This window comes from Podarcis cretensis (genome assembly GCF_951804945.1).
Source record: "Podarcis cretensis genome assembly, chromosome: 10".
Classification (NCBI taxonomy): domain Eukaryota; kingdom Metazoa; phylum Chordata; class Lepidosauria; order Squamata; family Lacertidae; genus Podarcis; species Podarcis cretensis.
This window is the reverse complement of record NC_137179.1, coordinates 45,704,953-45,718,940: the sequence shown is the minus strand read 5'-3', so window position 1 is coordinate 45,718,940 and position 13,988 is coordinate 45,704,953. Positions and strand designations below refer to the sequence as shown.

General features: G+C 43.4%; 1 protein-coding gene across 4 annotated transcripts in view; it reads right to left on the bottom strand.

Moving 5' to 3' along the window:
* Positions 1 to 13,988, bottom strand: part of PTPRB (protein tyrosine phosphatase receptor type B) — a 72,270-nt gene that overhangs the window by 45,612 nt on the left and 12,670 nt on the right. For 3 of the 4 annotated variants that reach the window (XR_013843183.1, XR_013843184.1, XM_079994006.1), the window contains 5 exons: positions 8,342 to 8,618; positions 4,023 to 4,301; positions 2,995 to 3,252; positions 1,005 to 1,268; positions 45 to 314 (listed from right to left, as the gene is read on the bottom strand). Coding sequence is in view for 1 of the 4 variants with exons in the window: in XM_079994006.1 (XP_079850132.1) it covers positions 45 to 314; positions 1,005 to 1,268; positions 2,995 to 3,252; positions 4,023 to 4,301; positions 8,342 to 8,618 (1,348 nt within the window). In the remaining 3 variants the exon portion in view is untranslated. Of the gene's footprint in view, positions 1 to 44; positions 315 to 1,004; positions 1,269 to 2,994; positions 3,253 to 4,022; positions 4,302 to 8,341; positions 8,619 to 9,381; positions 9,508 to 13,988 lie in introns of those variants that run through there. The other variant, XR_013843185.1, reaches the window with a different exon arrangement.

Genomic DNA, 13,988 nt, shown 5'->3' with positions numbered 1-13,988 from the left:
AGGGTTTCTTTCTGACTACAGTACCATAAAAAAAGTTTGCTTACCTGTCCTGCCTTTGCAGCGTGCTGTGTTCTTCAAGTCTCCACTTACGACAGTAACTTCCACCTCATACTGTCTTCCTGGAATAAGCCTTAAACCAGTGATAATATATTCCCTTTGGTCTTTCTCCACTGTAGTATTCAGCAGCACCGTAGCATGGTCAAACAGCACAATACAGTACTTCTCCCAGTCTCCAGTAGGGGGCAACCAGTTCACTTTCAGAGCTCTTAATGAGCCCATGCTGTCAGCTTTCAGCTCTGAAACTTTCTGGGGAACTGAAACATATAATTTCAACAACATGAAACAGAAGACTGTGATCTATCATGGAAGAGGTCATTGGTTCACAAGTGTACTTCAGTTAACAACCTTCTAGTCAATAGCTTCCCATATTTGTTCTCAAAATGACTAGGCAATACTGGAAGCATGAATTTAACATTACTTTTCAATGCCCAATGAAAGAACAGTATATGGTTCTGTTTCCTGTATCAGGCCAGCAATGGAGGACAATTGTAAGGGAGGAATGGCAGGTGGATGGGAATGCTTTTTTTATCCAGCTAGACTCTGAAACTAGAAGTGACCAGGCTGGGATGAAGAATGGCTGATACGTAGGGTCCTTGAACAGTGAACTGTTGGGGCACACTTAAACATTTCTCTTGACAGCAGTTCTGTCCTGCTAGTACCCAACCCCACAGTCCAGACTGTCTCATCAAACGCAGGCCAGGGCCATGTGTTTTCTGAGATAATATCAAGATTTGTCCTGATCTTCCTTCAGAGGATATAACACGGATTTGCTAAGAGAAGGCTGCTGCAGATAGACCGGTCAGTAGAGAGAACTGCAAGTGGGTACAATGTTTTTGTATTCTACCGAAACCAAAATCTTGTCTTTCCCCATAATACCTCCTGTATGGAAGGTAATAGGTGGAAAACGTGAAAGTGTTTCTGATTAGAAAATTGTAGAAACGTACCTGTCCTGCCATATGCTGTCGCTCCAGTGAACAATTCACCACTGACTGTGTTGACATCAACTTGATAAAGACGTCCCGATACTAGTTTGTTGAAGTATGTCCCTGTAACATGTGACTCTAAAGATTTCCTTTCTTTAACAGATCCAAGATGAAACAAGGTGACGTTGTAGAAATCAAGGTTTCCTGGAGGCCCCTTCCATGTCACTTTTAGGGTATCCAAGCTGCCGTCATTAGTTACCAGCAAATCTAAAACTTTGGCTGGAACTATTTTTATAAAAAAAAGAGTAAGAAATTTATCGGCTGTGTAGACTTCAGAACTGTATGTAATACTGGAAACTAGGATAACAATGCACAGAACAGTAATAGGTACTATTGCTGAGTACAAAAATGTTTCTCAAAATTTGGGAAATGATACCCTTTTAAGTGATTATTCACAAATCATTCATAAAGGGTAGCAATGGTGTTGACTTGGGTGACCTTTAGAGGCAGCAATGCCTTCACTAAATGGGCTTAATTGTTCCTTAGTGAAATCAGCAAATAGCCAAATCTGACAGCCAAATAGACTGTAACATCATCACATCTAGTACACAATCCCTATTTGTCTAGGAACACTTGTGGAAGGACAGAAGTGAGGAAAACAGCAGCAGTGAAGAGGAAAAATAGTGGATGCCATCTAGGAAGCAGCCTTGGAATTTGCATGATTAAATGGGTTTAGCAGGGTTTATCTTCTCTGTGTAACAAGGGGGTGGGAACCAGATTCAGCCAGTGAGCTGGGTCCCAAATTTCCCCACCCCACAGACTATCAACCACCATGCATTACATGACATTAGGTGATCTGACTTCAACATTCTGTCTTAGAGAAAATCCCCAATTACAGAGAATCTATAAAGTTGGAAGGGGCCCTAAGGATCATCTAGTCCAAACTCCTGCAACACAGAAATATGTAGCTGTCCCTTATGAGGATCGAACCTGCAACCTTGGCATTATCAGCACCACACTCTAACCAACTGAGCTATCCAGATTATAATGGCATAAGATTGCTAATTTATACCCCTCTTCATCCGAGGATCACAGGGTGGTTTACAGTTTAATTAGAATTCTTTGTTGATCTGACACAGGACATTTTGCGAAATGGCCCTACCACAGTGCTAGAGCATCTGCTTTGAACACAGATGGCCCCAGGTTCAATATGGTGTCACTGAGTCTACAGCAGCGATGGACAACATGTGGTTTGGGGACTCCAGTGGTTTTGGGACCCTAATTCCCAATAGCTTCAACCAGCATGGCCAAGAGTTAGGGTTAATGGGAACTGCAATCCAACACCATTGGGAAAGCCACAGAATTTTGAGCAACCTTATTTAACTACTTTTGAAGCTGGCTTTTTGACTACTATCTAATATTTTTTTTAAGGCAACAGTGCTTACACAAAACATCCAAGTGAAACTGTCAACGCGCAGGGAGGCTAAAATATAAATGATGAATAGAGTTACCTTAATTCAGAGTCTAAACGAGTAAAGCGAATGTTCAGAAATACCTAGCATGTGCCAACTGCTGACTTTATTATATTCAGTTGCTCTGATCCAGCAATTGGCTGCTGTGGGTTGGATCTCTGATGCGTGCTCCTTGGACTCCTCCAAGGGGAATGCTTGGAGCTACTTCCATTACTGATGCGAGAGGGACAACCCATATATGCTGGTGACTCATATGCACTCAGATTTACACACGAGACTCTGAATTACACAAATCTCCTAAAGATCTCAAGTAGCTTGAGACTGCAGCCCTTCACATTTCCCAAAAAAATCTGCAGGCACTCCTTACAATCTCCTGCTCTGCAGTCAGTCTATTGGGACATTTATATGAACAAATCTTTCAAATGTCGACTGCGATCCTCACAGGAGGCTAAGTTGTTAGATTTCTACTGAAAAATGTATTGGTAGTTTTATCCCCACACTCTGTTCTCTTATTCAAGGAAAGATCTGTAAAACCTTACCAGTCCTAATTAGTCTAAAATTGTAGTTCTCCAGCCCTGCAGCTTTGGAAATGACAGTGAGATTATACAGACGTCCTGGTGTTAGTCCTGAAAAATTGTATGCCAAATAGTGTTTCTCTAGATGCGTTTGTTGAACTGGGCCATCTTTATCCAGCAAAACCAGCCCGTATTGATCCACATTTCCAGCACCTGGCAACCACGAAACATGGATTGTTTCAGCCTTGACTAAGACCTGGATATTTTCTACTGGAGAAGGAGCTGTTAAGAGAGAAGGAGTGGGGAGGGAGAAAAATGGTTTATATACAAACAAAATTGTACAGCTGTTAAAATATTTAGGATTTGCAACACAAATGTCCTTAAAATATATTGCATATTTTACAAAACAAAGACTGTTATGCTTCACTCAAAATACTTATTTATGCTTAGAAGAGAAATCAAAATGGCTGCAATTAAAACAGAAAGCCATCCTAATGCTACTCTGATGCAATACCTGTTTAAATGGCTAGATGGGATTGTGGATATCACTTCGCTGATTTTCAGTAACTAACCTGTTGTCATCTTTTTAATGCTTATTTCTTGTTTGATACTATGTTTTCACCATAGCCTTTTACGGGACATGAGAAATGCAAGTGGAATAATATTATTGTAAAGGTAAAGGTAAAGAGACCCCTGACCATTAGGTCTAGTCATGGCTGACTCTGGGGTTGCGGCGCTCATCTCGCTTTATTGGCCGAGGGAGCTGGCGTACAGCTTCCGGGTCATGCGGCCAGCTTCTGGCGAACCAGAGCAGCGCACAGAAATGCCATTTACCTTCCCGCAGGAGCGGTACCTATTTATCTACTTGCACTTTGACGTGCTTTCGAACTGCTAGGGGGGAAGGAGCAGGGACCGAGCAACGGGAGCTCACCCCGTTGTGGGGATTCGAACCGCCAACCTTCTAATCAGCAAGTCCTAGGCTCTGTGGTTTAACCCACAGCGCCACCCGCTTCCAATATTATTGTAGGATTAGTCAAAGAAAGATGTCTTACCAGTAGAACCACTGATGTTAGTTGAAGGGCTCTTTTTATTTCCAGCAGCTGCACTGATCGATATAGTGTATCTGCTTCCAGGGGTGAGATTGGCAAATGTCTGTTCATTTCTTGAAAGGCCTCCAGGAACTTGGACCTCATGGACTTTGTTGGTGTTACTCTCAAGTAACTGCAGCTCATACCAGTCTACTTTTCCTAAGGATAGGCTCCACCACACCTGCAAGGTTGTGGTTGTAATTCCTTCTTTTTTAATTTCAAATCTCGCAGGTGGCAAGGGGTCTGCATTCCAGAAAACAAACAAACACGTAATAAACCCTAATGCAATGCACACAAATTCACTTAATCTTTTAACAAGTATGAAAATAAAAGTTCTCCACAGCAGTCACTGGGAAGGTGAGCCGAAGTCAACAACATGCCAAGGAAAAGAGCAGAAAGGAGCTCTTCAGCATGTAAGTGGTGTTTGAAGAACGGGAGAGGAACAGATGATACCTCAAAGTGGAAAAGGCTAAACCAAGCACTCTGAGGAGGAGGATGGAGGAGGAAGATATTTGACTGACTGAGAGTGATCACAGTTTAAATGGGAGGGGCATAGTGGGTGATGACACAGGTGATGATAACACAGTAGGAGTTATTAGTGCACAACGCTGTCTCAGTAGCCTCTGTTGGGAGCAGGACCAAAGGCAACCCAGGTTGAAGTGGTTCACAACTCTCTTGCATTGATTTTGGTGTGGTAGCACAAATCCCTAAGTCAATCGTGCCACGCAGGCATGTTGCTTCTCACCATAGGCGCCGACTCCATGGGGCCTGCCCCCCCAATAATTTAACAAAAACAAAGCCACTCCCGATCTATAGAGGGGGTGGGGTTGCAGGCTCTCGACCCATCAACAATCTCGCGGGGCCGGCGTCAGCCCCGCGAGAAGCGGGGATTCCCCCTAGCTCATTAATATTCACCGCCCACGGCAGCAGCCAATCGGATGCCGCAAAGGGCGGGCCCTCACAGGTTCACTTAAGGTCGGGGCAGCCCGGGGCTCGCCCCTTTCGTTCCCCCAGCAGCAGCGGTTTGGAGGTCTTGGGCCCCCCCAATATTGTTTATAAGTCGGTATGGGCCCCTGCCCCCCCAATATTTTTTATAAGTCGGCGCCCCTGCTTCTCACCTGGAGGGCACCCCAAAGAAAGTGACAGAGTGATCTTCAGAGCATGCTCTTCTTCATACCAGAATAGGTGCCACAGTCAAAAGGAGCACAAGAAAGACAACACCACCGTGGAAAGTAACGGGGTGATTATGCAATAGCAATAGGGACACTCTCACATTTTGCTTTCCCAGAAGTAATATAAGGGTCAGAAGCTGTGTGTTGATCACTTCCACACTGCTTTTGGCCAGTGGCCTTGAGCACTGGAGAGATTTGTGTATTGCTTCTAATGTAGATGCCCCATTATCCAAATCAGTAGCTCATTGGCTGGGGCTTGCAAGAACAAACCAACTCCTCATCTGACAGGTGTGCTGCCCTCACCAATCTAGGCTACCAACTGGCCATTCCTGTATCATGCCATCTGTAATCCACCTGGTTACACTGCCTTTCTCCTCAGATTTGTACCTAGCAACCACCACTCATTTTTTCATAACTTCATGACTAGACTATTGCAATTTACTCTACAAAATACTGCCCTTGATAGCATTTTTGGAAGCTGCAGCTGCCTTCTGACAGAGGTTGGTCATTAGAAGCATGTGCCATTGGTGCTCTGATAATGGAAATTCAAGGTTCTGCCTATGTGATTTACAAAGTGCTAAAAATGTTTCTGGGTTTTGGATAGTAGAATAATATGATGGTATAAGGGCTGAGGTTTAACACCTGGTAGGGTTTTATGTTTTTACCAGATTGTTACTGCCCTGAACTGTGGGATGGAGAACGCTTCAAGTCATCCAGTCCCTTTTAAAGACCTGTGTTGATTTCTGCGGAATAATTAAGCAAATACAACTTTCTCAGGGTGCTTAAGTCTAGTTGGGGTTGCCCCTTAAATTAAAAACTTACACAAATGAGGAAAGACGTGGAGGTGGGATACAACTTCTAAAGCAAATTTTGAAAGGTTGCGTGCCTAGAAGGCGAAGTTCAGAAATTCAGACTTTATCTAATCTATCTAGCCCAGAACACAAAACACCCAGTCCTCTGTACATCCGTTATAACAAAGGAACAATGAGCTTGGGAAGTGCCTGGCCTGAAAAGCCCTGGCTGGAAACAAACACTTAAAAAACCATTTACATTGTTATAAAGTTCTTGACTGGCAGCTGTCCAATACCGATATATCATAGAAATAAGATATTTCTAAGAAGGTATTTTTGAGGGACTCTTATCGAACACTGGCTACACAATTTGACATTTAAATAAGAAATCAATTGTGCTGAAACTTTGAAAAGTTGTGCTTTTTGTAAAGATTCCATATAAGAAGCCAATTGCACCAGTTATTATTATTTCAGTTTCTATCCTGCTTCCTAGCAAAGCATTGCAAGTGGCTTCAATAGGAGGAGTCCTATTCCACATCAATTTCTTGTTGCCAAATCAATGTACTGACAAAAAGCTAGTGCTCTTACAGAGAAGCTAGATGTCTATCTGTCTCAAATTTTGAAAAATATGAACCCTGTTCTCATACAAAAATGCTTATTAAGTTATGTCCTGAAGTACAATAATGTCTTAGAGTATTTCATTTGCAGAGCAATCTTACGCTTGACTACTCAGAAGTAAGTCCTACAGAGTCCAATGGGGGCTTACTCCCAAGTAATGTGTACCTAGGAGTAAATCCCATAGAACACAATGGCACATGTTTCTGAGTACACATTGACAGGAATGCACTATTACTCTTTTAAACATCCAAGTTGAAAAAGCATTTTAGAGTATTGTGCACAGGAATAGATTATATTGCACAATTGATTATACTGTATCTGAAGGGGATGAAGACTTCTTAGCTATATATATTTAATATGACATGTCTAACTTAGGTTTATCAATTTCATTGGTCTGCTCTGAGGACTAAGAAGAATACAGTACACAATTTCCAAAAAGCATGGATATATGTTGCAAATGATATTTACAAACCAAATACGAAATGTTTTTATTTGCATAACATTTCACTTGCTGTGGAAAATAATGCTCTGTAGTCTGTTTCTACCTTGAGAACTTGTCCTATCAGTAATATGATATTGCAAGATACACCCTAATCATTATAGTGGAAGCTTTGCTGGGCTGTGTGAAATTACATTAATAATGTATCAGTTAGTTTGAGGTGTAAGTAGGTAAGGAAATGTGTCCTGAGACAATAACTAAGAATCATCACTTTGGATTATTCTGCTACCATCAATTTCAAATGCAAACTACAATGCATTTTTAAACTGTGCATCTAGGACTGCATCTGATAACATATTATGGAATATTACACAAATGCTCTGTGATGACTGATGTTAAAAACTAAGAGCATTTGCAGGTCCTTTAAATATATATAGGACCGAGTATGTTTCCTTGGAAAGCTTTCATAATCACTTTCTCTTTAACTCTTAAAGCTGCAATCCTGCACTCCACATTTACTAGGGAGTAAGTCCCACTTAACTCAATAGGACTTACTTTTGAGTGGACATACTTTTGAGTGACTATTCATGACTAATCTCACCTATGTACCTGTAAGAAGAACCATCCATATTTTTTCAGTGTTATTCTAACTGCATTATTTGAGAAAAGAAAGTCACTTAGATAGTTACCATCAAGTATCACTCAACTATCCTGGGTAAAATCTGTATACAGCCACTAAACAACTAAAGGCAGGAAAGATGCCCAGCAGTCCAAAATGGGCTACTTCCAGGTAAGGGAGCATAGGATTGCAGCCTAAATTGGGACAAAATTACTAAAGTGAGCTTACTAAAAATAATGACTAATATAAACAGAAACTCAAAATATAAGCCCAGTTGTAAAGTACAATATATATGCTTGATTTTTTTTTCTTTTTAAGATTTCAAGCCACCTCTTTTAATGAGTTCCAGATCATTGCTCACCTTGAAAGTCAAACCAGTTATTAAGCGTAACTAAGAGAGATTGTTTTTAGGAACTAGAATAAAGTTCTAGCAAGTGGGGGTGTGTGTGGATTAATTATGTACCCACTGACCTACATTTGGAATATATTGAAAAGTATTTGGAATGACTTGTGCTATCCCTTCATAATCTCCATTTCAGAAGTTCAGGTTGAACATCACAGAGACAACAGGGCAATGACAGATCCTCCCTCTATGCCAAAACTCCCCTCGAAGTGCTCATCAAACCTGCGCCTGTCACCCATACCTGTTTGCAATGTGATATTGCTGGTTTCTCCATCAGATAGAGAGACAATCCTGATATAGTACCAAGTCCCTGCTTCCAAGCCGTTGTAGTCACATTCATAGGAACCGTTGACTTTCTGGATGGGCTGGCAAACCCTGTACAAGGCATTGTGGGAGTTGCAGGTAACGCTGAAGTTACAGGGGTATCCCAAACTGTCCCACCTGAGATGGACAGACTGGCTGGAGACCTTCCACTCTGTCTGGTTGATGGTGCATTTTACTGGAGCTCCTAGACCACTCTGGAGAAGGATCAGAAACAGCATACAGTGATTATCTCATCCAAGAGCAAACGATTTCTGTCTCTTCTACGGTCACCTGAGGCAATCGTTCTAAATTTCAGACTGCGGCACTTTAATCTTAAACATACTGACATGGAACAAGTCCCTCAGTTTGGATGGAAATGACTTCCTTATATGTGCGCATGTAAAATCACACACACATGCCTTGCACTGTGTACATGGAATACCCAACACCTGTAGACACAGACCCCAGCAGCAGAACACAGCTTCCACTTTGCCCCATTCTCCTCTTTGAATAGGTGTGTGCGGGTCACAGGTGTGAAAAGATGGTAATTCATGTGCAAGATGATGAACTCTTTTTGAATACTCAGAAACTGCATCAGTAGTGGTTAACTTCTGTGCAGCCAGCTTGGAGAAGTATCATTATGTGGGGGGGGGGGGGGGGAGAGAGAGGAGAACGCAGGAGAGAACTTCCATCCTGGATGGGATCCTGTTTGATAAGCTGGCGCTGAAAGCAAAGGTAAGTTAGAGGCTGATCTGACAGGTAGCACTGGAGGAGGCAGGCTGCGTTTGCCAGAAGGGAGAATCATAGAAGGGACCCCGAGGGTCATCTAGTCCAACCCCCCGCAATGCATGGATCTTTTGGATCTCGATATTCAGAGTCTCATGCTCTATCCCGGCTTGTCTCCAGCTTCGGCTCCTGCCTTGCAAGTCCCCCCCCCTCCCTCCCCATCCTCTTGCTTTGCGCGTGGCTGCCACCCACCTTGAGAAGGGCCAGCGCGAGAATCCACAAGGAGACTCCCGCTCCGCATCTCAGCCTTGCCATCCGCTTGGATCTGCAAGGCAGCCTGCAGGTGGTGGGGGCGAGGAGGCGCCTTTGGCCCCGCCGGCGGCGGCGGCGGCGGCTTCCTCAGCTCCCTCCCCTGCCCGCCCGCCCGCCCGCCCGCCCGCGGGGCCGAGGGTAGCAGCCCGCGGCCGCCCTCTGCTGGCCAGCTCGACCGCGGCAGGCAGGCCGGCCCTCACGACGCTCCTCGAGGAAGTTTCCTTCGCGCCGGCCGAGCGCACGGGCGGCTGCCCAAGGCGGGCAGGCGCGGTGGGAAGGCGCGGCGGGAGACGACTGCCCGCCGCTCTCCCCGCGCGGCCATGGCCAGGCGCTTCGGCGGCCGCTTGCTCCTCTCTGCCCCTCGCAGAGCCAATGTCCGAGGCGGCGCGCACACGAGAGAGAGAGAGAGAGAGCCCTCTGCCTCAGCCAGCAGCTCTTTGCCGCCTTTCCCTTTGCTCCTCTCCTCACAGCGCGCTCTCCCTCTCCCTCTCCATCATGCCCTCTCCGCGTTTCTCTCTTCCTCCGCCGCACCCTGCCCCTCTTCCTTCCTCCTCCTCCCCTCGCTCGCCTCGGACCTTCTTTTCCCTGGGCTATTTCTGACACTGGAGATGGTTTCCTTCAGGCGTTTCTCCTCCCCCTGGAATGTCCACTCTAAACCTCCTCAGTTCACACTTGCCCCTCAGTGGTCGCTTGCCTTCTCCTCCTCTCCCCTCAGGGGATTTCTTCTCCCCGGGATCCAGAGCTTGTTTGGACAACAACAACAACAACAACAACAAGAGAGGCAGCCACTGTTTTCACTCGCTTCAGCCCTGGGGTCGTGAGGTGGAGTGGGTAGAGCCAAGGCTGAAGCGAAGTTAGACCACAGGAGGCAACTCCTAGGGACCGAGGTCCCTTTGACCCCCATAAAATATTTGAGGGGGTTGCCCCCCAAAAGTTGATAGGCATTGCCATTGTGTTATGGGGCTTATCTGAGGCTCCCCCCATTTTTTAAAATTCAAGTTGGCACGCTAAGTTATCAGGGTCATGGAAATGAACCCAGGGGTAGTAATATTTCCCTCAACACAGTTGCCGTGCCCAGGGAAAATGGCTGTGTGGACACCGTGGCTGATACCTGTGGGGAACATGGCTCATGCAAATTTTCTACAAACACAGAGCTGCCATCTGGCGTTGGGCTCCCTTGAACTAAGAGCAAAGATGGCTCTCCCCACAACAACCACCTCAGCAACTATTCCAAACTCTCTTGACTGTACAAACAAGACCTTAAGTGCCCTTTCAGAGCTGAGATATAATTTTTTTCTCTGTAGGCAAGCTCTTTTCCTCCCTTTTACCGGAAATGCAAATTTCCTCTGTTCTGTCTTAGCAAGCACAAATCCGTAAGCAACAGACAACCATTATTTTTCTCTCACACATTCCAGCCAATATAGCTTAAAAATATAGCCTTGCTAACTTGAAAACAACAAGCGTTGTGTCAAGCGCAAAAAGTCCAATGGTATCTCAATTCCATGGCTGTAGGAATATCATTAGTCTGAAAAACTGCCAGTTTGTCTCCGTTTTTCTTTTCCTTTGAACAGCATGTGCCTTGGAGTCAACTACCACCCTGGACCCAAATAAATTGCCCTTAAGAAATATATATAACTTAAAGCAAGCAAATTTCCATATTTTCAAGGAATATTTGCCTATCCTTTAGAAAAAGAACAGACAAATGAATTCTGTCATTTCTTTTCCAATAACAATTAGTTAGAGTTATTTAGCACTAAAGAGACAATCTGTAAACAAATTGTAAAGTTTGCAGGAGAATTAAGGCAGCACTGATGGAAGACAATCCTTTTGGTTTACATAGGTAGAGTGCTCTTGCAGCTTTTAATATCTTAAATACTGCACCACTGTGGAGTTGAGTTTGATGTCTACCTCTTACTGCAGACGATACTAAGGTGAGGTCTAAAATGACACCGAAGAACTCACTATTAATTATCTTTTAATAAGATGAATTACAAACAGGTTCAAGTGTACCATATGAATGCTTAGTAGAGCAACATAACCATAATTTGTAATGGGACAACAAATGTAGGTAAAAAGGTATTTAAGTATACCTTCACTAAGAAACCAGAGGCCTTCCTTTTGGGTATTGGCGGCCAGAAGGTGTTAAGGAAGGACCAAACATTTTTTATGTATGCAACAACAGCAGCAAGGATACTTATCGCTAAACACTGGAAAACCCAAGATCTACCCACACTGGAAGAGTGGCAGATGCAGCTGATAGACTATATGGAATTAGCCGAGATGACTGGCAGATTCCGAGACCTGGGAGAAGAGAAGGTTGAAGAAGACTGGAAGAAATTTAAGATTTATTTAAAAAAGCATTGTAATTTGGTTGAATGTTAAGAAGGATGCTAGATCATAAATAATTGACCACCACTAAATTAGATGGAATTAGGATGATAAGTAGACCGAGGAAAATATAAACCATTTGGAGAACGATTAGATTATGTTTAAAAGAATGGGACCTAGGAATATAAATAAGATGATAATTTGCTGGTTAAAATTTAAGAAGATGTAAGTGGGAGCGGGAGATGTGAGGGAGTCCAAAGAGGTTTTGAAAATATGTCATGATATATGCTATATTGTTGATTATTTTTGCATTTGTATTCAAAAAAATTTAATAAACATTTATAAAAAAAACAAAAAACAAATGTAGGTAGTGCCAAATAAATATTACAGCTGATAATGAATAGATGTGCAACAATACTATTTCTGCTGACCCAAGTTTTAAGAAGAGAGAGTAAAAGAAAGAGCTGGAAGTAACTGTGGGGAGTGACTGAACGTATCATCAATAGTAGGTTCCAGTCTGCTTTAGATCCTTTCTCAAGGTTTCCTGGCTTTAAAACACACACACACACACAAATCTCTCTCTCTTTTTTATCAAGAGGAAATGGGCTTTGCATAGCTTTTCTCATAGTTCTGAAAGTGCGAGCTGCTGATTTACTTCCAACCCAAGGTTGGTCTTGTGTAAACAATTTTAAAAACCATCATCACCAAGCAACCACCATCGTGCCTTGAAAATCAGTTGACCTCAGTCAAACAGCAGCATCCAGCCTTTCATTGTGTAAATGAATAAATGTTATTGTTCTTCACAATAATGTTTAGCATATTAACACTGTCCACTATGTTTTCAGTGTCTCAGATGTGTGCCTCCCTGAACAATTGACATACATGGATATGGGTGGTCAGAAGCAAAACAAAGTAAAGCATAATTAACAACGCAACCCACCATGGATCCATATAAAAAGGAATCTCCTTTCAAAAATATACTCAAGATGTGCTGCATACTGAAACATGCCTTGATACATATGTGAATCAAACAAAAAATATACCACTGCTGAGGCCATCAATGGAAGAGGAATCTTCCAACATTTCTCTTCTCTGGATGTCCACAAATTCTAGTGGCATGCATACCTTTGTAAATGCCTATTATGTCACCTCTTACTTGCTTTTTCTCTAACCTAAGAAATCCCAAATGAAGCAACTTTTTATCACAGTGGAGTTGCTTCATGCTGTGAGCTTCATGGTGACCCCTGCTCTGTGTATGAAGCTACAGTTTCCTCTTGTGTAATGGTCTTTTGAAAGTGACCTAGAAGGCAGCATATAATTATTTAGCCTAAATCAACATTAAATAAATAAATCTCCTACCCCTGTACCCTTAACAAATTAACAATAATTTGCGCAAGCCACAGCATCTAACCCTTTAGCCTCAAATAACTCAGCCTTCTTATGCAACCCTTCTTAAAGAAGCTTTTGACCCCTGATTGGACAGGAGTGAATTCTTCCCCAGACTCGTTTCCCAATTCAGGGTACATGTCTTTTCTGAGCTGGCAAATGGACAGCAAGACCTGTTGTCTCTATTGTGTGGCACATAGTTCCCCACTCTGAACCATGCAACCAAAAACTGGTTGGATAATTCAACTGTAAAATATGAGAAAATGAGTGAAAATGCTGCTTTTTGGTTCCCATTGCCCCTTTAGGGTTTGCAAGCCACTTCCTAGTTTATTGTTTATCCTAGTTTATGAATAGTATCCTCCATCCCAAATACAACAACCAACAGACCTGGCAAATAAATCATACTTGGACGCCTGCAATGAGACAGCATCCTCAGGCCTGTTCCAAGGCATTTTGCCACCTGAGGCAAAGATCAAGATGGTGCCTTCTCCCCATTCCATGGTTCAGAAGCTGACTAAACCAGCAACTGAACCTGTGCTTCCACACTGGCAATGGGATAGTCTTCTTCCACTGAACTTGAGGAAGCAGGCTAGCTGAAGAGATCCAGCGCAGGCCATGTGGTATACACAGTTGTGCCTTCCAACAGAGGGGGACATTTACGGGGCTTGGGAGGAACAGCTAGCAGCCATTGCTGTCCCCTATGTCTTTGCTGGTCTTCCAGTAGCAGCAACAAAAGGAACATTTCTCTCCCTCTCCCTCTCCCTCCCCCTCCTTAATGCCTGGCATGCTGCCATAGTAGCATACCAAGCATCCTCAGAGAAGGAAGGAGGGGG